General features: G+C 35.9%; 1 protein-coding gene and 1 long non-coding RNA gene across 2 annotated transcripts; one reads left to right on the top strand and one right to left on the bottom strand.

The window, feature by feature from the left end:
* Positions 1 to 7536: 7536 nt before the first annotated feature.
* LOC138691491 (uncharacterized) lies at positions 7537 to 12858 on the bottom strand. The gene is made up of 3 exons (XR_011329884.1): positions 10397 to 12858; positions 10172 to 10281; positions 7537 to 8639 (listed from the first exon to the last, which is right to left on the bottom strand). It is a non-coding gene; the product is annotated as an uncharacterized lncRNA (long non-coding RNA).
* A 50-nt stretch (positions 12859 to 12908) lies between these two features.
* Positions 12909 to 26714, top strand: LOC138691490 (zinc finger protein 678-like). Its single transcript, XM_069813463.1, has 5 exons — positions 12909 to 13042; positions 17015 to 17115; positions 17311 to 17451; positions 17868 to 17950; positions 24405 to 26714. The coding sequence occupies exons 2-5, from the start codon at positions 17020 to 17022 to the stop codon at positions 25450 to 25452; spliced, it is 1368 nt and encodes a 455-aa protein (XP_069669564.1). The 5' UTR covers positions 12909 to 13042; positions 17015 to 17019; the 3' UTR covers positions 25453 to 26714.
* The last annotated feature ends 522 nt before the right edge of the window (positions 26715 to 27236 follow it).

Here is a 27236-nt window from a genome sequence, read left to right as displayed (position 1 = left end):
TTAATATGCATCACTGAACATCATGTGAAAAGTCAGGAATTAATGGCACACTCATTGGAAGAATACAAACTAGGAGATAGCTATCGTAGACAAAATCTGCAGAAGGGATATGTGTATACATATGTTAGAAATGATATAAATTTTAATAATATCAGCCTTTCAAAATTTTGTAGAGAAAAAGATTTTTAACTCTGTGCTGGAGAATTAGAATTAAAATCTGGTAACCTCACAGTCATTGGTTTATACAGGTCATCCTTTGGAGGTTCGAAACATTTTCACTACATATGCACTACAACACATACACGAAAAAAAAACCATAAATACATGTTTTATGAGATTTAAATATTGACTATCTCACTGAGAAGACTAGAATTTAATACACTGCCAGCAACCTTCACTTTGGTATATATGGTAAACATTTCAACTAGAATACAAAGGAAATCCATTAGAGCAATTTATAATACAATAATTACAGGAAAGGATAAATTAGAGAGTTACCGGAGAGTTCCCATTATAAAATGGTATTTCACACCATGATGCCCAATTAATAATAACCTAGTTGCATCAAAATACTAGCCTAAAGTTATGTTAAGAGTCATGAGTGAAGAATTTTTAAACACATTGAATATAAGTTAAAAAATGAAACCTGGCAATCAGATGGTATGAACAGTAAATTCAGCGTGTTCCAGTGTACATTCCTATATATCTTTGAGTCCAGTTTTTCTCTTAATTATACAAATATTCTAAAATACAGATATAAAAACAAAAGATCACACAGGGCATAAAAAGCCTCATGTAAATTAAATAGACTCTATAAGATTGTATTTAAAGTTGAAAAAGTAATGTCCCCAAATTAATAGCTAACTCTAAAAATTATTCTATAATATTACACAAAGTAATTTTAAGAGCCAAAGAGCTACATGTTAACAAAATTATTTAAAACTCTGATAATTAAATTAAAACAACTTGAAATTTAATAAAAAATAAACCTGAAAGTTCAGAAGTAAGAAAACAAGGCACATTCTTGTAACAAATAATACAAAAACACTAGATATAACAGAAATCGAAAACATATTCAATAAATACTTTCTTTCAGCAAACAACACAATGAAGCAATTGATTTTTAAAAGTGTCTCTTCATGCATCTTTCCCAAATAGGGCCTATTCATATTTTTCCATCAAATCCACGAGAAATAATTACACTTATAAAGCAATTGAAATATATATCAGTTTCATTCCATTTTGTTTTATGGAATAATGTTTTGGGGAAATTCTGCAGATAGTAAAAATAATATTGTTACTAAAAAAAAAAGAGCAATTAGAATAACAGTTGGAGCAAAGTCTTGACAATCGTGTAAACCAAATTTTTTTAATTACAAATTCTGACTTTAAGAAATCAGTACATGTCTTGGGATCCTGTACTTTTGGCAACTCTCTTCGAAACCATAGACACCACACCATCCGATAAAAATGTGCTAAAGCACTACAGAGTAATGGATACACAACATATAAAGAAGTCCACGGATTAGCTGAAAACAGCAGTGTATGTCGAATCAACATTATTGCTTTTAACCTGGTAATACCAAAGGCTATATAACAGACCCAACTATCAGGTTTGAGTCTCACAGGAGCCAACCTGATGAGGATGACACAGGAAAAAAGAACCATCTATGAGCCGACAATATGTACTATAAAAATCCCGTCCACACCTGTGGAGTAACGGTCAGCGCGTCTGGTGGCCCGGGTTCGAATCCCGGTCAGGGCAAGTTATCAGGTTGAGGTTTTTTCCGGGGTTTTCTCTCAACCCAATACGAGCAAATGCTTGGTAACTTTCGGTGCTGGATCCCGGACTCATTTCACCAGCACTATCACCTTCATTTCATTCAGACACTAAATAATCTAGATGTTTATACAGCTTCGTAAAATAACCCAATAAAATAAATATAAAAATGCTTATCATTTTAGCAGTATTTATTGGTGCAAGAGGAACCATCACCACTTGTCTCCTTTCTTGCTCCAAACAGTTTGAAATACTAACTACCATCATTAAAGATATAGCTCTTTAGTCATTGATATACAGCCTACGCCATTAACATTATTCTATGTCCTGAGCTATCTTTCTAGTATCACTTTCTTACTCTTTTACCAAGTTACATCTTAAATTTATCACTATATTACAAAATTTCAGATTTCTTATCACCAGGTCCCGGGTAATTATGTAATTACATGTTTCTTCTATTAACATTAAGATACAAAATTTGTGATATATTGGAGTTTCATGCCAATTAGAGCCTAGTAACGTAAACTTGAAAGTACATATATTTACATATTTTGCTTTTAAGTACATATTTATTAATATTTCCATGCTTAGTTGCAATTTTATTCATTTTATAACATGCCTGTATATCCTAGAACTGTATGACCTTGCACGACACAGCCAAAAAAGTTTTGTCTTGAATCTCACTGCCTGTCTGTCGGTCACGTGATGTGCACCTTGTCACTGCGTGTCCAAGCCATGCCATGTCATCAAGTGAATGTTTATAAATTGTGAAAATGAAAAACGAAAACCATTTTGTTCATCTCCAATGATTGGTACCTTCATAATGCTCATATAACTTGTTCTTGAGAGTATATATATAGTCCACACCTGTGGAGTAACGGTCAGCGCGTCTGGCCGCGAAACCAGGTGGCCCGGGTTCGAATCCCAGTCGGGGCAAGTTACATGGTTGAGGTTTTTTCCGGGGTTTCCCTCAACCCAATACCAGCAAATGCTGGGTAACTTTCGGTGCTGGACCTCGGACTCATTTCACTGGCATTATCACTTTCATATCATTCAGACGCTAAATAACCTAGATGTTGATACAGCGTCGTAAAATAACACAATAAAATAAATAAATAAAATAAAAAAAAATATATATATATATTTTGTATCCGGATTTCAGAAGATATAATTTTCCAGTCCACACCTGTGGAGTAATGGTTAGCGCATCTGGCCGTGAAACCAGGTGGCCCGGGTTCTATTCCCAGTCAGGACAAATTACCTGGTTGAAGTTTTTTCTGGGGTTTCCCTCAACCCAATATGAGCAAATACTGGGTAACTTTCGGTGCTGGACCCTGGACTGATTTCACTGGCATTATCACCTTCATCTCAATCAGACGCTAAGTAACCTAAGATATTGATAAAGCGTCATAAAATAAGCTACTAAAATAAAAAAATATATATATAATTTCCGTTCAGTTCTGCAACCCCTTTTTGTGAATGGGAATTATCACAGATTTAGTCCAGTTTTCCGGAATGTCTTGTCCTTTCCAAAGCAGATTTAAGAATCTCAAAAATCTTATTAAAAATTCAGACTAGCATACTTGAATAATGCTAAATTTATTGAAGCTTCTCCTGGAGTTCTGTGAACCTTCAATTTATCTAGAGCGTATTCCAATTCATAAAAAGAAATATGTTCCTCTACTGCATTATCAGAAAAAGGGAGTTCAAGAGGTTGTTTTGTGTGAGACCATAACTGTTGAAAGTATTGTAACCAGTTTTCTTGGAGATGATATTTACTGCAAGGTTATCTTTGACTTAATTATTTAATTTTTTAAGAATTTTAAAAGTTTGTGGCTGTGGACGAGTAATATCATTTTCTAAAAATGCACAAACGCATCCCAATTCTGTCTGTTTCTCTTCCTAACCTCTCTTATTGCTATGGTTCGCTTTGTATGGTAATCAATTTTATCTTCTTCAGACTTAGTGGAAAGGTATTTATTATAAGCTTGTCTTTTATCCTGTGTTTAAAATTTAGTCATACATAAAGTATAAATACCAATAGAATTAATGATTTACAACCACAATAATCAAATTGATTATGCTATCAAAAGGGAGTATGTTACATGACAATGAAAACATTCAATAGTCTTCCAAAGGACATCAAAATTAAACAACTTGAAATGTAATAAGAAAGAAGACCTGAAAGTTTAGAAGTAACGTAGCAGCATCTAGCTTAGTTAGATTAACTATTGTCTTAACTTTCATACAGGTGTTCAACTTCCTTCAGAAGGAGAATTTCGAAAATTTGTAAGTGCAACACAAACTTGCCACACTGCTTGAATACTGGAACTGTGATTTAGGTATGAAATTGGTGATTTGATAACCTTTCACCCTTCATATTGCTTGCTTAACGTGAATCCAGTTCTAGCAATTTTTTTTTTCAACTTGCATGGGTGTAAACTGTGGTGTAGAAAGGAAAGGTGGTATGTTCACTTGTACTCCAGCAGGAACCAGGATACTGTTATGGGTAAAGCATGGAGGGCACTTCACTTTATTATGAGAATCTTGAGAAAGGCTAGCCCCAAATCGAGGGAAATAGCATATCTAAGTTAGAGCGACCGTTAATGGAATACGGAACTACATGTTGGGATCCCTATAGAATATATCAGGTAAATTCCTTAGAAAGAATCCAGTATAGGGCAGCTAAATTTGTTAAAGGTAAAAGAGAAGATGGAAACGATACGATAAAAGAACTTAAATGGGAAACTTTGGAAAACAGACGTAGGAAAACTAGAATAACATCATTGTATAGAGCATATCTAGGTCAGAGAGCATGGGTAGACATAATGGCTTGGTTAGAAAAGCCAATGTACTATGGTAGTCATTGTGCCACTACAGTGAGTGAGATGAGTAAAGTGAAAGACTATTGAAACTTATGTAGGGCCTATACATAATTATGTAGATTGTATTGTAAAATTAGGTATTTTATTTATGTTTTATTATTAATTGTAATAACTGTGTTAAATTGTATTGTGTATTCTTATTGTAGTGTGTATATAATTGTATTGTGTATACCGCTGCCACTGTGTGCTTGCCCACTTGCAGTGTAAATTAATACATCACTGATAAGGAACCCTTTATCTGCTGAAATAAGGTCTCCTAGTACAAGAGCATTGAGTATTCCACAGTTAACTACAATCTATTTATCTGATGTAAATCCAGGGTATAGGCTACTAGCATATATTACTACTCCATTGGGAGCAACATCAATCAATCCTTTCATGGCGTTGCGGTGCTTATAAGCACTATATGTTGCCCTCTGATGGCTCAACTTGTTTGGAACAGCATGATAAATTTTGGTGCAATCTAGAACAATTGTGCAGTTTTCTAGAATTTTGAAACACACTGGCAGACAATACTGATTTTTTTCTCTCGATGGAATTCTGTCTAATAAACCTTTGTACAGCAATTTGTGGAGAATGTTTACCCAAATTAATACTACATTGTCACTGTAGTTTGACTTACACCAAACCTATGACTTACATCTTTGTGGTGCAAGTTCAGCCGAAGCTTTATTAAGGTTAGCATTAGTTGATTTCGTGTATCTAGAGGCTGAACTGACTATCCTACATAATAATTTATATCTCACTCACTACACAAGCTTAAAATTGTGGTACATTAAAAATCTCCGTGTTAGGGAGATCTGTATACAAATTTACTAAGTCATTTCTATTTTCAATTAAACAAAATCTAAATGCCTGCTGTTTTGCAACATCCAAGTCGTCCCTCAAATCTGATACTTCATGCTTCAGAAGTTCTATCTCTAGACTGCAGCTATCATTTCCTGAAAGGAATCTGCATTTTCTGGAAGTTCCACATTTTCACCTTCAACAGGGCTACCAGTATAATCTAGGCCTACTTTCATCCTGACAAATAAACCAAAAGCAGTTATTATATTGCTATGAAAAATAAAGTAGTTACATAAATTTATTGTTTTTTTTTTTTTTTTTTTTTTTTCCCCAGAAAAGCTGCACCATAGGGGGCACAATTTCTTTTGCCGAATTGGGCTCTGAAGATGTACTGTCCGTTACTCAGGAGAAGACGAGCGGAAAGAATGTGACCTTCTTGACTATCGCTGTTGATTATTATAAACATCGCTCAGATAAGCATCCCAGTAGCCAGGTTATTACTCGTGCAAGAAACATGAGTAACAATGCGTATGGGAATTAAACCTAAGTTGAACAGAAGGAGACCTAATGTTTCCTCTTACTGCACTACAATTATTGCTCGTGTTGTCTTACGTTATCTGTTCACATCCCTTCCTCCTCAGTCTGCTCTCGTCTTCTCCTGAGTCACCGACAGTACTTAGATGGTTTTAATTTGAAGCCACAAATAGGTTTACTTTAAACATAAAAATCATGTGATATATGAGTGATAACATTAATATGTCAACTCGAGTGGTAAACATAGAAACTACAGTGGGAGTGTTAGTTATTTATTAAATGTGTTCTTAAATGTCTCAAGTGTATTATTCAATAAGAGAATTTGGAAAAGTACAATAGCGTGCAAATTAATCCGAACAACGTAATTACTTATGCAAAAATACTCAGTAATTTATGTGGCCTCCCTCGTTCCTAATAACAGCTCTGAGACGATTTGGCATGGATTCCACTAATTTCCCACAAATATTCTTTATTTCTTCATCGCGAAACCATACATCAATGAGGGCAGAAATCATCTTCTCCTTTGTAGAACAATCCATTTTTTGCATTCTTCTTTTGCAAATTGACCACAAGTTGTCAATGGCGTTGATGTCGGGTGAGTTGCCTGGCCAGGGGAGTACCTGAATATTATTCTTGTTGAAGAATTCTGTAGTTTTTCGAGACGTATGGCATGGTGCCAGGTCTTGTTGGAACACACCTCTGCCATCCAGAAATGATTTTTGCAGCTGGGGTACGATTCTAGTTTCCAATAAGTGAATATATTTGTCAGAATTCATCATTCCCTTGATGGGTATTAATGCTCCAGGCCCTTCATGTGTAAAACAACCCCAAAACATTACTTTAGGGGGGTATTTGGGTGGTTGTTGGAGATGAGCTGCTGTTACTTTTTCGGATCCTTTCCGTACGTAAGAAACACAGTGGCCGTGGACCTCGAAATGAGACTCATCGGAAAAAAGTACATTCTTCCAGTCATTCACTGTCCAGTGTTGATGTAATTTTGCCCACATTAACAGTTTTTTGCACATAACAGGGGTTAGCAGTTGCTTCTTAATAGGCTTACGAGCCCTTCGTCCAGCTTCCAAAAGCCTACCCTGCACTGTTGTGACGTGAATATTCGCCCCAGTGGTAGCCATTAACTCGCGGGTTAAGTCGACAGCAGTTAGTCTAGGATTTAATTTACTTTTCCTGACAATTAAACGGTCATCTGCAGGTGAAGTCTTCCTTTTCTGGCCACAGTTTCCTTTTTTCTGGGGTGTGATGGATCCAGTCTCCCTGTATCGTTTTATGATTGAATTAACAGTAGCCAAACCGATGTGACATTCTGCAGCAATTTGCCTCTGTGTCATAGAAGAATGCTCTGCTAATGTTATAATTTTAGACCGTTTTCGTGGAGTTGTATCCATTTGTGAAGACGACAGAATGTACAAGGATTGCAGTATTAAGTCTTCAACACAACTGAAATGCTTATAAGTACAAAACGACAGGCAAAATGTCACATATTAAAAAAAAAACAATAACAACAGACCTTCAACAATGGAATTACACGTACTAGAGATGTCAATTAAAGCGGTATGAGCAGCTGTGAGGCCAATAATGACAGAAAATGTAAAAATATGTAGTGTTCGGATTAATTTGCACGCTACTGTATGTCATGAACAAGCATATCATAAATCAAAAGTTGCGAAATTAAATATTGTATTGAAATCGTAGTGCAACTGGCATTTTACAAACAGAGATTTCACTGGGTAAATATTTCATTTTATACAATTAACTTTTGACTTTTATAATTGACTTTATTGTCAAACACCTGGCATTAGAAAACAACAACATAATTTCAAATCTATTATTTTCTGATATTAGATGTATAACATTAAATTTATAATTTACAATAATTAATTTCTGGGTTCCATTTCATGAATACCATATTGAACATATATTTTGTATTTTGTTAAAATATATTATACTAGGCATTTGCACTTAGCTGTTACTTTAGTTCTTCAGGAACACAGTAAAATAATAGGTCTAATAACCACCAGTATAAAATTCAGAGATATCAGTACATATCAAATAATACGTCAGTACATAACACACCACTTTTTTCACCATACTCATTTAATATTAAGTATAAAATGAGTTTAGTTTTTTGTATATGAAAGCTAAAACCTTCTCTGACTGGATTTTTTGAAAATCATTTTAGGGCTGAACTTTTAAAGAAATTGAGAAAAGAACATAGTCAACTGTAAAACGAGTTTATATTTATGTTAGTATGTAACGAAAAATACTACATTCAATACATGGTGCATTTAAGTCCACCGACAAACTTCTGGAAGTGATTCCTGGCTAAAAATGGAGCACAAAAGTTCATATCACCTTGTGTCCGCAAATGGATAGTTTCCACGATAGATGACACTGAAGAACGACATCAAACAAAGAGCCCTGGCACACAGTACATGATGCAATGCACGTGTACATACGTCCAAATGGCTCCAAATGTTGTGTGAAGTGGGTGGTGCTGTCTGTCAGGGTACATGGCTCGGTACATCCGTGCTGCCTCTCGACCCTTTCCACCTGCTTAGCCATACATGAACAGCATCTCGGCTTGTTTCTGGAATGAATACCGGACCATTGTGCTTCTACGTTGCTTAAATCACTATCTGCAACACAAGAAACGCATACTTCAAGTTATGAGAGAATGTCGTCAGTGCCAACTATCGTGGAAACTATGTATTTCCAGATCCTTTACAGATGTGCTCAAATTTAATTTATTAAATGTATCCTATATTTTAAACAAGATTTTTATAGAAAAAAATAGAAAAATGTTTTCTGAATGTCAGTATATAACGAATGGAATCCATAGTTTTTTTAGTAGGTTATTTTACAACGCTTTATCGACATCTTAGGTTATTTTTTAGCTTTTGGATGAGGTGAAGGTGATAATATCGGTGAAATGAGTCCGGGGTCCAGCACCGAAAGTTACTCAGCATTTGCTCATATTGGGTTGAGGGAAAAGTCCGGAAAAAATCTCACCCAGGTAACATGCCCCAACCAGGAATCGAACCTGGGCCACCTGGTTTCGCGGCCAGACGAGCTAACCGTTACTCCACAGGTGTGAACTGGAATCCCTAGTATATTCTAATGCACTGCTGTAGCCATTCCCTCCTCCCTATTTGTTACTAACTGCTAACATAACAGGCAATATGTTAAGGACGAATTACAAGGAAAATGGTCAGTTTGCCTAGTATTGCGTCCTAGACCTCTCAAATGTTTGTAACAAGCAAGAGGGAGAATGGAGCTGCAACAGTACATTAATATACAGGTAAATAGGCCTATCAAACGATTTTAATGTTGAAAGTATTTGTGACTGAAACTAAAAACCATGTGTTTCTCACTATATATATCTCACAGAAACTAGTGAAGCAAAGGGAATTTGTGTCTTCTTTGGTGTACTTTTTCTGGATAATTGCGTACCGGTATTTGGTTTGTTTAAATATAAAACTTACTTTAGTTTTTTCTCGGGAGATTGAAAAGTAAATTGCTTTTTCCCATTGCATGGGAAAACTGTAGGGCCATTTTCTCTTTTGTCATTTTGAAAATGACAATTACACATGAGAGAGCATTTGGAGGGCTCTCTATCCTTCCTCCTCTGAAAAGTAATACATATTAAGGAAATAACTTCAGAATTTAATTAATTTATACATTATTTTGTAAACGATGGCAGATCATCAAGGGTACATACCATATAGTTCACACACATAAGGTGTATCTATTTGATTATGTAATAAGTCAATTCCATACATTTGAAAATGGCACATAACTGCCGAAAACGTTAATGTTTAATCCAAATGTAAACTAGATAAGTATAGACGGTTAGCCCAATTTAATATTATTACATTACAACTTGCTTATCGGAGAATCATACAAAATGAAAATATTTCAGATTATGGTGAAGATTTTATGCAATTCTTATTTAATTATATTTTATAGAATGGAAGCAAAATAAACAATAAAAGAAAACAATGTGTCTTATTGGTGCTGGGATCATAACCTCAAACCTGGAGAAAAATAATTCTGAGTCTTTCAGGATGTGAACAAGTCGCAGTACTGTTTCAACAAATTACACTAGTGTATAGGAAGCTATTACAGCTTATGTAACCTAACTAATTTTCCTTTACAAATTGCAACTTACCTTTCTTATGACAGGGACGCTACATTTGGTGTTCATAATCTCCCATTCTTCTAATCACACACTGATGCTTCTCTTTCAATATTCTGGGTTTCAAAATGTCGCTCGCATACCTGCGAAACAAATTAATACTCATTAGTTTTCGTTTCCCAAGTTAAGTTTTACAACATAGGCTACATATGAGATGATGTTACATAACCTCTTATTCAAATTCTACAAAATACTTACCTCACATTTGAGACTAAAATTATCCCGATGCATCTCCCTGATATATTTCCAGCGTAAATCTTCAACCTTAGAGAATAAAAATACATTGACTGACAAAATTATCCCGATGCATCACCCTGATGTATTTCCGGCGTAAATCTTCATCCTTAGGGAATAAAAATACACTCACTTTCGAACCAGTTAAATAATTGCCTTTACAGGCAGATACGTAACATTTACGTGGCCCATTATTTTGTATATTCACATGTAAAGATACAAAAAGTACATAAACAGAATTCGAATGGCAAAATTCCGTTTCCTCGCACAAAGTGAATCCCGGTAAGGATCCGCAATATTTACGTGGCATATTTGTATATTCATACGTAAATATTCGAATAATAAGCTTCCGTTTAATTGTCTTTAGAGGTAGGTACGCAATATTTACGTTGTACATATGGAGTTCCGAAAGACAAAGCAAGCTAAACAAATGTAAACCAATCCAATTTGTATTTCACATGTAAATATTCGAATAACAAGCTTCCGTTTACTCCAACGAGTTAGAAAGAGAAGACTATCTTTCTCTTTCTAACTCGTTGGTTTAATCGCATAGAGTAATTACCGGTAACGATATCACTGGCAGTGCATGTGAGGGCGCGCATGCGCAGGATGCGCAGTTTACAATCTCACAACCTGCTCTTGGTAATCTCAGAGTACTTGATGATCCTGACGCGAGAAACCATAGACTTACTAAATAACCGCTAGACCGCTCACTGGCGCTAGTGTTATGCTCCCAAATTCAACAGCCGACGGGCGGCCATTTGTTAGGTTGAGCTGAATAAGTACAGGTTCGTTCGTGTGCTGTTTTTTTAATTGCAGCAATGAACACGGATGTGAAGATAAAGAAGGAAGGAATGTTACATTTCACTTATTAGTTAATCTTTAATTTCTACTACGATTTTTGCCCCTAATTATGTTACAGAAAACAAACTATTATACTTATATGACTGTTTGTGCTTCAGGTTTCCTCTGAGTAGAGATTCCCTTAACCGAAAGTGGATAGGTGCAATCCGAAGAGAAAATTTCTACCCTACAATGAGTCACTCAGTTTGTTCAACTCATTTGGAAGATAGTTGTTACCTTGAAACTACGTTATTACCATGTACATTGCTATTGTTCTTCATCCACTTCATATCCTTCATTTTCTTCAAACAGTTGATGTTTCAGTGCATACATGAATAATTATTCGCTGAATTTGAAGGTACAGAAACTGTATAAATTAGAAAACGTTAATTATTTAATTTGAGTGCTTGAAAGTGACTTAGTTACGGATTAATGAAGCAGTTTCTTATACAGCTGCTGCTCCTGCTACTACTACTACTGCCACTACTACCACCACCACTACCACTGCTACCACTACCACTACTACTGCTGCTGCTGCTTCTTTTAATTTCATACAGCAGTTTAACCTACGGCAAAAAGTAAACATTAATTCTTGTATTAACCGTGGTTATGAATATTCACATTCAGCGTTCCTACGAAAATGATGAAAGCCTGACAGCCTAATTGAATCCCCATAAAGCGAGTCGAGATTGATAAAAAAAATCCCGATTTGAGCGATAACAGCCTACAACGTTATTTAAACAAGTTAGTCTACATTTTCTATTATCCCATATTTTTATTTATTCAAATTTAGCATTGTAAGCATAGAGGTAACCCGCGGAAATTTAGTAAGTCTGTGAGGTAACCCAGCTGATTGCCGTAAGGCAACTCTACTCGCAAGATAATAGTTCCGCTAGTTCTACCTCTTTGTTGATTAATCCTTTTCGGTACTTATAGTTACATTTACTTACTGCTCTCGCAATTAATCACTATTGTATATTTTAGGTGCGTTGAGTGGCAAAAAAATAGCGTTTTGATATGGTATTTTAAACTAATAACAGACACATACAATTCCTGCGTTGTATAGTTTAGTGCACTATGTTTAAACATGGATTCATCGTTAGATATACTCTTGCAATACCGGTTCCGATAAAGAAAAGTTAATTTAGTAGCGAAAGGTTAAAACATACGCGTGGTTAATAAAAGAGAAAACGATTAGCCTGTAGTATTCACTCTATTGTGTCCTTCGTATTTTAGCGTTTCTCAAGGAGGCGAGTATTACATTATAAGCACGCGAACACTACTTTGCAGAAAACAACTATAAAGTGATGATCAGTCTAATGTCTTAAGTCAGCTTCTGATATCCCGATTTCTCTCGCAGAAAACGTAGCAACTCTGCTGATAGCAGAAACACGGTATTAAAGGTAAATCGGAAAGGAAGTTTTGTTCTTGTAAATAAAACCATTTAGCTTTCGGGTACGCAATACAACGCGTATTCAAATAGCGGTTTCGAAATCCCGCGCGTTTTCTACCAACAAATGGCGGCTTTCAGCTGCTTCAATTTGGGAACATGTTTCTCACTTCTCCGCTACGGCGTGGTAGGGGCTCGATAACCGCCGAGAAACATGTCGTATCTCTGGAGCAGTGAACTCTGCGAAGTCTCCACATTCACGGCATCATTGATCTCTATTGTTTGTTTGAGTCCAAGCTGAGGCAATAATGATTTCACATTAGGTGGCGGACAGTTCCATAATTGTTTCGTAGGATTGCAATAATATTGGTGCACAGGTAAGTTGTAATTTTTACCTCTAACGTGTATAAAAAAACATAAACTTCATACTGCAATATAATATTAGTATAATATTATTGAAGAAAATATTGGACATAATACTGCCGACATTAACACATATCGTCCCTCCTCTGGCAAACTAGCGAAAGTGACATATAAACGCTAATCACTTTCGCTAGTTTGCCAGAGGGGGGACGTATATGAGCGGCCGGGTAGCTCAGTTGGTAGAGCAGCTGGCAGGTGGTGGCAGGAATTTTTCTCGTCGCCAAAATTTCAGAACGGCCCCGTGGTTCACTCAGCCTCCTATAAAATTGAGTACCGGGTCTTTCCCGGGGGTAAAAGGCGGCCAGAGCGTGGTGCCGACCACACCACCTCATTCTAGTGCCGAGGTCAAGGAAAGCATGGGGCTCTACCTCCATGCCCCCCCAAGTGCCTTCATGGCATGTTACGGGGATACCGTTACCGTTTATTAACACATATATTCAACGGATCACTCATAACTTCTACCTACCCGAACCTCTAGAAGAAAGCCTTTATCCGTCCGATACCCAAAATTAAAACTCCATTATGTGCAAATGATTTCTGTCCAATTAGTATCCTACCTCCTCTATCAAAAGTTCTGGAACGTATTGTTCACAAACAATTAATGAACTATCTAACCGAACATGCCTTTCTGGACGAATACCAATCCGGGTTCAGTAATGGATATAGTACTACTACAGCACTACTAAAAGCGAATGAGAATATACGTGAAGCCACGGATGAACGTAAATTAACATTACGACATTACTTTACTTCAGTATGGCATTTGATATAGTTGACACGACCCTCTATTATGTAAATTAAGACTTCTGAATCTTTCTGAAAGTTCTGTTACTTGGTTTGAATCCTACCTTCGCGAACGTCAACAATACGTCATTTTATGCGATTATTCTTCAAAATGGTGTGTCGTGAAACCTGGAATTCAACAAGGATCAGTTCTCTGACCTTTACTCTTCATGATCTATATTAATGACGTGACTAATATGATAAAACACTGCAGATACCATTTGTATGCTGACGACTTGCAAATTTATTTGCATTTCCACCCTGACGAGACTAGTGACGCAGTAAACAAAATAAACGGAGACTTGAATTCGATTTCACTGTGGGCACACAAATTTGGATTAAGGTTAAATCCAGAGAAATCGCAAGCAATCGTAATGGGACATAATCGTCTACAAAGCACTCTTGATAGTAGTACTATACCACATATAATATTGAATGGGATTATTGTTAAATACAGTGAAACAGTTAAAAATCTTGGCATTTCTATGGATAGCGATCTAAATTGGAACACTCGAATAACACACCTTTGCAAAAAAATATTTCTCAACTTCACTCTTTGTTCCATATGAAAGAATTTCTACCACTTAGTCTAAAAAGGAATTTTATTCAGACGCTTGTAATGTCCCATTTTGATTATTGCGATTCCTTGCTGAGAGACTACAACGTGTTCATAATGAGTGCATACGATTCATCTGCAATACTCGTAAATTTGACCATATAACACCTTCCCTCCAGTTACTTTCATGGGTGCGTCTGAAGGAACGAATAACAATACATTCACTATCTCTTCTGTTTAGAATCATGCATACTTCTACTCCGAATTATCTGTTATCGCGCTTTCAATTTCTTACAACTCTTCGAAACCGACATCAAACACTTCTTTCTATCCCTCATCATAGAACGTCTTTATACTCATCTTCCTGTACTGTAGAAATACTTCGCCTCTGGAATTCGTTACCTAATGACGTCAGGGACTGCCGGACTTCATCACAATTCAAAATTAAATTGGAAAATTTTGTCTTAGTTAATGCCTTTAGGTATTGCTAGAAGTATTGATTTGTGTTTTTTTTTTTTTTTTATTTTTTAATCTAGATTAAAATTCCAAGTTTCTTGTTTATGTTAGTTAATTAGTTAGGATACAATTAATTATGATACATAATTACTCATTTAAAGTTTGTATGACTGCAACCTGTGTATATTTTTGTGTGGCTTTACTTTGCTTATTGTGTTTTTGTCTCTCTCCCTTTATTTCTTGTGTAGCTTTATTTTGTATATAGTGTATTTTTTTCTGTTTATTTCTATTATTGTATTTGTATTCCTGGTGTTGTGGAAGAGAAGGCCTGATGGCCTTGACTACACCAGAATAGATAAATAAATAACTGTCGTTTTGTTTCTGTTACATCTCTTTGCCATTACTGCTGTTTCGTGGTACGTTTTAGTTTGTGGAACTATAAATAAAAGAAAAGAAATTGGCCACCTATTCCGTTATCTCCATGCTTAGTTGCCTCATGAGTGATGAAATTCCAACCTGTCTTCGGACAGTTGACTATTTTGTGATCAAAACTACTTCCGACTAGACAGCTTACAGGGGGAGCAATGTTATCATGTTCTCCATTTTACTTGTAAGCAAGCGTGCTGGCAATAGAGTGCAGTAACGAACAGCTGATATGAACGACTACATTGCTAACCAATTTGTTGAATACTATGCATTAAAATTAGTGTATATTATTATTTTATTGGTATATTATTATTATTATTATTATAATTATTATTATTATATGTAGCAGCAGTAGTAGTAGTAGTAGTACTGGTGGTAATATTCTTTAATGTAAAGTAATATTGTTAGGAAATAATTAAAAGAACTATAAACTATAAAACAAGTTTAAATTTAATACCATACCATTACTTTTATGAGTGTCAGTAATATAGTTAGAAAAGCATCTTGCTGCAAAACATTTAAATTTGTTACATTTTTCTCCACTTTTCCCCGGAGATTCAAGTCTTGACTATCTTGCGTCATCTACATCTACACGGCCTTTTCTTTTCCAATGTCGATAACTGTGCTCATTTTAATTTTAACATAAGCAGCAATTCTCATTACGACTTGCGCCAAAGGTAATGGAGGCTCGCCATTATCTTTATCCCTCTCAAAATATTCTCTTACGATACACACCATCTCTCGCAATTGACTCTTCAAAGGGAGACCTTGTACAATATTCTTTGTTCCTCGCCTGCCTTTTCTTCCTTCCGACATCGCAAGTCACCTGTTTAGAACTCTCGCAGAAACTAGAAAATACACAGTAGTCACACACTCCATCAATGACAACACATGTAATATAATTTAAACACTATCATTATCGATACACTAAAACAATAATAAAACCAAAGAATATTTGTAATTCACACAACGCACGCGGTAACCAGCCAACTCAGTCATCCCGAGCAACTTGTAAACATAGACACGGTAACACCGTCCAGTTACCATGGTTACGCGTCTCTCGTCACTGGTTGATTTAAATGATTGCCATGGTAACTTGCTACAGTCACCATTTGTCAGAAAGTAGTTGTGGACATTTTACTGCGGAATCCCAGCCAAACAGTCACTCAGCTGAGTGCGTCCCTTGTATAATGGCAGTTTACTTGAACATAAACGTCAACATATATGCCTAACTTGGAGTCAAGCCACAAAGGGAAACATTGAATGACGAGGATTCGATCCGGTGCTGTGGATTGAATTCGGCGTAGCTCAGTGGTCAGAGCGCTTGTTACGTAGAATCAAGGACATGGGTTCGATCCCCAGCGCCGGAGCGAATTTTTCTCCTCAAATATTAATTGTCAACATTACAGATATTATTCTGTAGAACAAAAAAAAAAACTTTAATAAAACCTATTAACAAGAAGCCAAGTCTGAATGATTCTCAGTTACTGACCAAGTACTAGTAAATTTTCGTGTTAATTTAATTTTATGTCGACATTCCCTAATACTAGCAGGTATCGAATTCCAGGGTCTTGGCAGGGCTGCTGTGAAATAAGTTGAGTATGGGGAAGTGTCATTTGAATCAGATTGTAGAACTTGTAATGAAACTTTCTCAATAACTCAGTTTTTTATAAATTACTGTCAGTTACATAACCTCTTCTTTCAGTTGCGATGGATTTAATCAAGGTGGAACCTGAGCTTGATCCGTTGGACTTACAAGCACATGATAACACATACGAAACAGAAGAGAATAAGGCTTCATCAGAGGTAAAGTGAAAAGTCTCCATGTTTCAGTTGTTTTAACCACTCTACTGCCAATGTCCTTAAGGTCTTCTTCCCCTTATGCTTTCAGTTTTCTTATTCAATTTATTGCCATGCAGAACAAGATTGATGGCTATAACAAAAGAAATCAATTTTAAAACAGCTAAATAAAATCGTTCATTATGTCTTTATGTTCTGTAGCAAAGGAATTTATCGCATCTGAAAATAACGGGCATGAAGACAGAATGCGTGGACCACAGTTATGATGTAAAAACGGAGATAAAAGTTGAAGAAGAGACTCCACTGCCTACTCTCTTTTCAGTCGTGAAATCTGAAATTTATGTAAGTTGTTCACTATCAGTATAGAGATATACACATAGTACATTTTTAATTATGTCAAAACCATTAACAGTGTGCAGTATTCTTCTCTCCAATAATGTCTGAACTTCGACACCTTTCATTTTTAGTTCTTAAATGGAATAATAATTCGCAAATATGTATTTCTGGTAGTTAACAGAGAATTTTCTGGAATGTGTGGAGAAAGTTCTTGTACCTAGAAACAGGTTTTATTTTAACTTTACAACATTTTTCTTTTTTTGTATTGGTCTAGCTATTACTATTTGTATTTGTATAGAAGTCATTACAACCTTACTCAAAAACCAGATTGTAGTAGTCATTAGGTTTGAAAAGTTATATCTCTAACATAGCAAACTGATGACGCAGATGGTAATCTCTTCTTTATTTACTCACTTTTTCAGGATGATTCTTTCGATCTGGGCACTGTTCAGCAGGAACAGAAAGTGCAAGTATCTTCAGAGGAGGATGAAGTGTTTCGTGACTGGTGAGTGTAGTGTGCTGTGTATATTCAAATGTACCATCCAATGCTTTCTCCCATCGTACACACTTTTCTTTCTCCCATCTGAATCGCGTATTGTTAGGATAAATAATGTTTAGGTGAGGGGTTTGGACTTTTTCCATTGCTGGTTGTCACAGTAAAAAATTAAGAGACATCATTTCCAAAGGTGGTTCTCCCTTCGTCTTCAGGTGGAAGGAAGGAGAGAAAGAAAAAACCTAATGTTGGGTCCACACCTGTGGAGTAACGGTCAGCGCGTCTGGCCGCGAAACCAGGTGGCCCGGGTTCGATTCCCGGTCGGGGCAAGTTACCTGGTTGAGGTTTTTTCCGAGGTTTTCCCTCAACCCAATATGAGCAAATGCTGGGTAACTTTCGGTGCTGGACCCCAGACTCATTTCACCGGCATTATCACCTTCATCCCATTCAGACGCTAAATAACCAAAGATGTTGATAAAGCGTCGTAAAATAACCTACTGTTGGGATCGTTACATACAGCTATTCTGTATGACTGATCGTTGATTCTAATTATGAAACACCCGAAGTCATTAGCAGTATGTTGACACTAAACCAAACGGAATAAAGAAGACGGGCGTGAAGAGGCTAAAAAATTGATGAAAGACACAAAAGGAGGGGGTGGTGAACTAAATAATGAACAAGTGTTAAGATACCGTGATAGAAAATAAAAGAGATAATAAAGAGAAAAAACTGGTAACAAAGGACATGATAAAAAACTACTACTGCCACCTAGCGGTAGCAGACATTACTACTAACTACTAACTCCTTCCACCTGAAGACGAAACGTTGTGTCTTAATTTTTGATTGCGACAACCAGCAATGGAAAAAGTCCAAACCCCTCACCTAAACATTAATGATCCACCATTGCTTTCCAACCCCTCATTTAGATCAACACAGGATAAATAATATTTCCATCTTATTGTCCTAGACCTTATATGTACGTGCATGGATTCTTTTTCCTTAATTTCAATACCATATCTTCCCACTCAGTTATGACTACTGAGCAATATTTTGTCAAATTCATAGTGCAGGAAAGAGAACTTGAGACTACTAGAGTCCACACCTGTGGAGTAATGGTCAGCGCGTCTGGCCGCAAAACCAGGTGGCCCGGGTTCGAATCCCGGTCGGGGCAAGTTACCTGGTTGAGGTTTTTTCCGGGGTTTTCCCTCAACCCAATATGAGCAAATGCTGGGTAACTTTCGGTGTTGGACCCCGGACTCATTTCACCGGCATTATTACCTTCATTTCATTCAGACGCTAAATAACCTAGATGTTGATACAGCGTCGTAAAATAACCCAAAAAAATGAAAAAAATGAGACTACTAGAAAGGAGAAGTCTTTTATAACAATTAAAACATGTCAAACATGTACCTGGTCATCTTATAATTTCGAGGCACACATCGATTATTTTGTCGATTATTTTGTTGTAATAAAATCTTACAAACAGTACATACTCGAATGAATTTTTGCTAATAATACAGTATGAATCTAATGAAACTTCCTCACCTGTACACCATGTCCCTACACAGTATTCCTATACGGTTAGACACCTAAAAATACAATTTAACGCACCTAAAAATACTGATGTATGGACCTAATCTGTGTTTATATCCATTTAAACAGCTTCCAAACGTCTAGATTTAAAGTTCCTAATTATGTCAGGTGAAGAATACAATGCATGCAGTTCTGCATTGTGTAACTTTCACCGAGAGTAAAGAAATAATTAACAGATAGTTTACACATGTTTAACATAACATTTTCACATGAAGTCATTCACATGGGAGCTAACTCACATCCCTGGCTCCACCTGCGAAACCATTAAATACATATGTAAGTGGATTTGACATTGGTTGAAGTATTGTATATAAAAATAGATCTGTGATCTTTATTTGTAATTAAATAATATAACTGATTTGGAATAGTGCCGAATATGGGAATGTGTATGGCGGCTTATCACAAGTAAACTTCTAATTTATTATGGGAAAATATATCTGTTTTAATCCATATTCTGTTGTGATATATTCTCCAGACCTTCCTATTGCGTTAAGAATCTTTAGTCTATCTGCCAACCAAATCCTATACTAGGTAGATCTACCCTAATAGAGTGTAAGGAACATAAATCGATTGTCCATTTCCATCTCTTTGTAATAGTAATGCACCATTTTACGATCTCCTTGATACGTTATCCCCGTTCATTGGAAAAAGTTCATTATCGACCCCACCTCCAATTCAAGTTTTTCTTGTCATGCATAATAAATTTTTTAAGAGCTTCATATATATTATTTCCTTCTCACTCTTAGAAAAACACTAAATTCGCTACTAAGGCTTCTAATATATATAACAGATGTGCTTGCAGACTAGAATGGTCGCATTCTAGACTCCATTTAAAGTTCAATCTGGTATATAGTCACGAAGCTCAATACGTAGTAAATATGCATCCATAGATAGTTGCTAACCACTAGGATCGCTACTATCACCTCATTACAGACAATGCAAAATAGTACCAGCACAGTCTATTGTTCCTAGCACCCTCACAACTCAAGCTTCGTGACTGTATATACTAGATAGTGGTTTTATCCTGCACCAGATAAGAAGGGCTTCAGATGTGCATTTGTTTCCTGAATAGAATGATGTTTAGATTGTGTGAAATAACAGTTGGCAGTTACACTGTCTCCTGGCATGCCATATTTGAATATGTTTAATGTGGCTCAACTAGTGTTAAATTAACAGCATGTTTATTTCTAACGTTTTGTTAATGTATTTTCCATTTCTTCAACATCATTTTGTTTAAAACAACCAACACTTAACTACAACAATCGTTAACACTATTTTAACCACTCAATAGCAGTTGGTAATGATTTTGCACATGTAAGACAATTTTTTATTGGCTGATATTATTCTTTAAATTCTATATTGTAGAGTAAGTAATGAAAAATGTATAAAATCATAATCTGGTACAGTAGGTCATGGTCGATAAAGAAGAAGACAAATGAAAGTTGTAGGTGACTACTATTGAATAATAATATTATTACAAACTAAGTTTTAGTACTAATGCTAACATGACTTCTCAAACAATAAATTTTTGTTGAAACCTTTTTAATATAATACTCGCAGTGTATTTTGAAATCACTATTAACATTGACTATCTTTAGTTGTAAAGAATCAAGAGTAATTAGTAGATGCTGAATTGAAGTGGTCTATTTCTGTTCGTGGTATATTCAAGTCTGATTTAAATTTCTTGTTAAATTTTGAGGCCTATTTGTTTTGAAAATCTATATTGTCACGAACTGAGTATCATGCATAGTATATAAATCGCTATTCCTAATCACCTTAATGTTGAGATCCCACATTTTCCATATATTCAATAATACCTCAGTAACACAACAAGCAGCCAATATGATAATCAGTTCGCTTTTGAAGATTACCTTCTTTATATTAGCTTTCCAAAGTGTCTTTTAAATGTTATGTTATCAGTCATTCATGAAATATTCCTTAAAGAGAGACATAAAATAGGCTAATATTTTCACAACTTCTGTTTGAACAGCTGTGCTGTCATCTGCCATATTTAACTATCTGTCAAATGAATTAACTGCCTAAAATCCTACATTTAAATTTAACAAACATTTAACAGTCTGTTAAACCAAACTAGTGTTGAAGACATGAAAAAACTATATTTAACAAACTGTTTAGAGTTTAACATTCGTTAATTACTCTAACATTACTTGGAGTAACCGACCATAAGTGGTAGTAAGTAGTGGAGCTGAAGGTTTCTTAAATACACCATGCTTACTGGAATTCGTCTGTGAAGAGTTGCCCACTATTCTATACACACACATCAAATATTCTGCTTTTACACTGGCTGGGTTAATAATTTTGAATGATGTCAAGGTTGAATCCATCCAGTACAGTATTCAAGTTGTTCAAAGTACGGTAATCTTAAATAAAACAAGAGTGGTGTAAGATACAGTGCGTGTACTCGTGACGAAACAATGAAATATAACGAATGTAAACTACTCGAATTAACGTGGATGACGAAATTACGTATAAGCTGTAGTTTTCCGTTACTTATTCTTGGTAACACTGCCTGAGCTGCTGTGCTCGGAAATGAGAGATTTCATTTGCCAGTCTAATACAGTCCAGGATAGGGTTACCGCTTGTCCTCGTTTCTCGCGGACTGTCCACGAATTTTTCTTTGTGTCCCCAGCAAGCAATTCATTCTGAATATCCCAGGATTTATCACTTTTTTCCAGAATCACCGAATTTTCAGTATTAATTATTCATATGGTATATTGGTCCTTGCATATAGCTGTAATAGAGTTTGCTAATATAAATTTTAAATTTATTTATTTTATACACTAGGTTTAGACTTTATTAGGCATTGCGGCCCGAAAGAACAGATGCTCGTAGTCGGGCGCAGTTCAGTCTACTTATATAAAATTGAAGAGTGTTAATTCAGCACAATAATTTTAATATATAGTAAAATACAGACCATGTAATGTCATGTACAAATATAGAAAATACAAAGTACACGAGGTTTAGATTACAATTTAAGCCCAATTAGCTTAAAAGTAACAAAAACCAATTAAATAATTAATCTAATTTCTTTCCTAAATCTATGTGTGTTCAGTGTACTCAGTTCAGGGTAAGCTGTAGTTAACACATATATTCTGGGTCCACAATTTCTGCAGTGTTTTAATCCAGCAGTTGTAAATTTGTTCTAGATTTGATACACCAAATTCCTGAAAAATTAATTTCGCTGGGTAATCAAAAGATTTATATAGACAAATTTTGATAATTCCTTTTTGAAGCAAATTTAAAGGACGGAGAGTCGATTTTGCTGCATTTTCATAATGCCTTAATCTAAACTCAAATTGAGGACATAACTGCAGTAGAGGTTTCCTACAAGTTCTATATATGTTCATCTTCAAGTTTGACATCGAAATAAACACAGATATTCAGTATTGACAAACTGGGAATTAGGTTTCCTACTTGGTTTTAGTGTGTACTGGTCACAAATATAGCAAAATTCGTCACGATAATTCAGGCACGACTGGCGCGAAGTAGCCCTTCCTTTGGTATGCTTAATTTGCAAGCATGACACGATATGAGTGGGAATATAATTATACAGATCTCTTGTAAGTTTGTAACTATGATATAATTAAGAACTTACATTTCAGAATCCAATGTTTCGAATGTAAAATTATTGTTATACGTTGCAAGCACGTAAACACTCACAATACTTACAAACTTGTTCACACGCAAAAACAGAAACTAGGTAACAGGACAATACTTTTCAATGGGTAACTGCCTATAAAGATGAATCCAAGTTTTATTTGGTCTGCCGAACCGTGATAACCACCTATAAGGTATTACGTTAATGTAACAAATCAGAACTGTCAGATAGTGTATTATTTTATTATTTTATTAATTCACCATTCCAATGCCATTTTTTGATTCAGCACCCCAAGTAACTGCAACGGATCTAAAAAGAATGGCAACGTCAAGAAAATGTATGCACCTTTCAGAGAACATTTTGTAGCATTTTCAGGGTGACTTTAGCACAGGCTTCAATAATACGGTTCTTCAAATGTTCCACATTCTCAATTTTCTCTTCATTTACCAAGCTCTTTATCTAACGCCGAAAGAAAAAATCACGGGTGTTAAATTTGGAGACCTGGTCAGTTATATTACTGGCCCACGCCAACCAATCCAGTGTCCAAGAAACTGTTCGTCCAATCTGCTGCAACTTTTCTGTGGCTTAACCCACCAGAATGAAGGATTATACCAATTCTTGTCTCTTTCGATAATGCCATCACGAAAATCAGGAAATTTGTTGTAAGAAAGCTTCAATTAATCACAACACTGCATTGAAACTGTCACATGTTAACCAAACAGTAAATCAGGAAAATTTAATTACCAGAATTGCATAAAAAATACCTTTTCCAAAGCCTCCTTAGTACTATACCTTGTTACAAAATATCTGTAGATGCAGTAACTAATGTTTGTGTCATTATGATAGTTATCTTTAAATAACTTGAAAACGAATAGATTTACCTCAACACGGATTGCACCATTTTTTTTATTTTCAGAAAATTTCACATGATTTTGAATACCTACATGACCCCCTTTACATTTACAATTTCGAAGTTGCATCCAAAATGACGGCTTTTGAAATAGCTGAAGGCTAGAATCGAATGTGTTACTGGTAGAGCATTTGGTCTTACAAATACTGGTGACACCTATAGTAATCGAAAGCCAAGCATATGGAAGATATTTATATGGTTCCAGGCTTTTGATTCAGCCTGTGTATGAGTGAGTAAGTGAGTGAAAGAGAGAGAGAGAGTGAGTGAGTGAGTGAGAGTGTGTGTGTGTTTTTATTTATATCACCACATTGATAATTGTTGAGTGATGTATATATTCATTTCAGCATTGTGGATAATGTTGAGAAGAGAGTGTCACAAGAACGTGCCTGCATTGATCGTGAAGAAGGCAAATTGACACAGTGTGGCAGAAACAGACCAGACTGTTCAAACATTAGCAGCGTAAGCCATAATTCTATAATGTGTAATATATGCAATGAGGTTTTTTCAACACAGGAATCCCAGAAAGTTAATTTTCGTATACACGCAATGAAGAAATCGTTGACATGCGATATCTGTGGAAAGTGTTTCTCAGACTCGGAAAAGTTAACCAAACATGAACGCATTCACAGAGGCAAAAAGTCATTCATATGCGAGGTCTGCGGAAAGTGTTTCTCAGCAACGTCAAATTTAAACATTCATGCTCGCATACACACGGGCGAAAAGCCATTCAAATGCGAAGTGTGCGGAAAGTGTTTTACAGAATCTGGACACTTACGGGAACATTTGCGTATTCACACATTCGAAAAACCATTTAAATGCGAGGTGTGTGGAAAGTGTTTCTCTCAATTGGGACATTTAAAGCGGCATGCACGCATTCACACAGGTGAAAAACCCTTCAAATGCGATGTGTGTGGAAACTGCTTTGCAGACACTTCATTACTAAGCAGACATGTGCGCACACACACTGGGGAAAAGCCATTCAATTGCGAGGTGTGTGGAAAGTGTTTCGTTGCGTCGGGAGATTTAAACAAACATGCACGCATACACACTGGCGAAAGGCCATTCCTATGCAGTGAGTGTGGAAAGTGTTTCTCACAATTGCGATATTTAAAGAAACATATACTACTTCACTCAGGCGAAAGGCCATTCAAATGCGAGGTCTGTGGAAACTGTTTCTCAGATTTGGCAAATTTCAACAAACATGTTCGGCTTCACACAGGAGAAAGGCCATTTCATTGCTTGGTGTGTGGTAAGACTTTCTCAGCGTCGCGATATTTAAGTAGACATTCACGCATACACACAGGCAAAAGGCTATACAATTGCGAAGTGTGTGGAAAGTGTTTTTCAGCATCGGGAGCTTTAAGTAGACATGTACGCATTCACATGTGCTAAACACATTGAAATCCTATGTTTGTGGAAATTTTTTCTGAAGTGATATATCTCGACAATGAAGCGAGATATAATTTGAATGCGATGTGTGAGAATAGAGATCCGACATCTTTATTTGTAAAAAAAATCTCAGTTCCTTCACACGGGAGAAATGTCGTTCAAATGTGAAATTCTCAACAGACAACTCAATTTCAGAACACACACACTCTTTGACTCCTCATTACACTATACATAAACACAGCCCCACAGGAAACAAAACAAAAGACGCCAAGATCAGCAACAACCATTTCTGATGATGGCCAATAGCAGGCTGAAACATGTTAATAAGGTAACATAAAATTTAACACGTGAAAGACATATAATACGTTTTCCATAGTGATATAGTGTTAAAAGTTGTGTAATCAAGATGTATAATTATATTTCCTCGTTTCGAAAATGTAAGAATTCACAGTCTCATATGTACAGCTGCCATAAGATGAATAAATGTGTTTTTTTTTTTGTTCCTACTGAAAATTTTTGTATTTTGCACATAGGAGTTATTGCAGGAACAACGACGATATATAACGTTTTCAAAATTCGCGAATTATTCCAATCTATACTATAAAATACCATAGTTCTCCGCAGTAGCAGATTTTTTCTGTTTCCTGTACGAAAAATATCTTGCAATATTACTCGCAAGTTATAACTGTGTGGAAAGGTAGTACTAGGATAACGTAACATGCTCACACACTGAATGTCAATGTCAAAAACAAGGTAATGTCAACATTGGTGACTTTACAGGTACACGATTAACAACGAAAAATGTATTCATATGCTGAGCAATACATTTGAAAATCGACATTAAGCATCGCCTTCGAATAAAGTAACACTGTCTTCATCTATACGTAAGAACCTTATTCACTTACTAATGGCTTTTAAGGAACCTGCATTGCCGCCCTCACATAAGCCCGCCATCGATTCCTATCCTTTGTAAGATTAATCCAGTCTGTACCATCATATCCCATCTCCCTCAAAGTCATTTTAATATTATTCTCCCATCTACGTCTCGGCCTTTCCAAAGGTCTTTTTCCCTCCAGCCTCCCAACTAACACTATATGAATTTCTGGATTCATCCATATGTACTACATGCCCTGACCATGTGAAATGTGTCAATTTAATGTTCCTAATTAGATCAGTTGAAGAATACAATGCGTGCAGTTCTGCGCTGTGTAAATTTCTCCATTCTCCTGTAACTTCATCTCTCTTAGCCCCAAACATTTTCCTAAGCACCTTATTCTCAAACTCCCTTAACCTATGTTCCTCTCTCAAAGTGAGAGTCCAAGTTTCACAACCATACAGAACTACCGGTAATATAACTGTTTTATAAATTCTAATTTCCAAGTTGTTTGAGAGCAGACTGGATGATAAAAGCTTCTCAACCAAATAATAACACGCATTTCCCATATTTATTCTGCGTTTAATTTCCTCCTGGGTGTCATTTATATTTGTTACTGTTGCTCCGAGATATTTGAATTTTTCCACCTCTTCGAAGGATAAATCTCCAATTTTTCTATTTCCATTTCGTACACTAATCTGGTCACGAGACATAACCATATACTTTGTCTTTTCGGGATTTACTTTCAAACCTATCGCTTTACTTGCTTCAAGTAAACTTTCCGTGTTTTCCATAATCATTTGAGGATTTTCCCCAAACATATTTACGTCAATCGCATAGACAAAAAGCTGCTGTAACCAGTTCAATTCCAAACCCTCTCTGCTATCCTGAACTTTCCTAATGGCATATTCTA

This window comes from Periplaneta americana, chromosome 16, assembly GCF_040183065.1.
Source record: "Periplaneta americana isolate PAMFEO1 chromosome 16, P.americana_PAMFEO1_priV1, whole genome shotgun sequence".
Taxonomy (NCBI): Eukaryota; Metazoa; Arthropoda; class Insecta; order Blattodea; family Blattidae; genus Periplaneta; species Periplaneta americana.
This window is presented reverse-complemented; position numbering and strand designations above follow the sequence as displayed.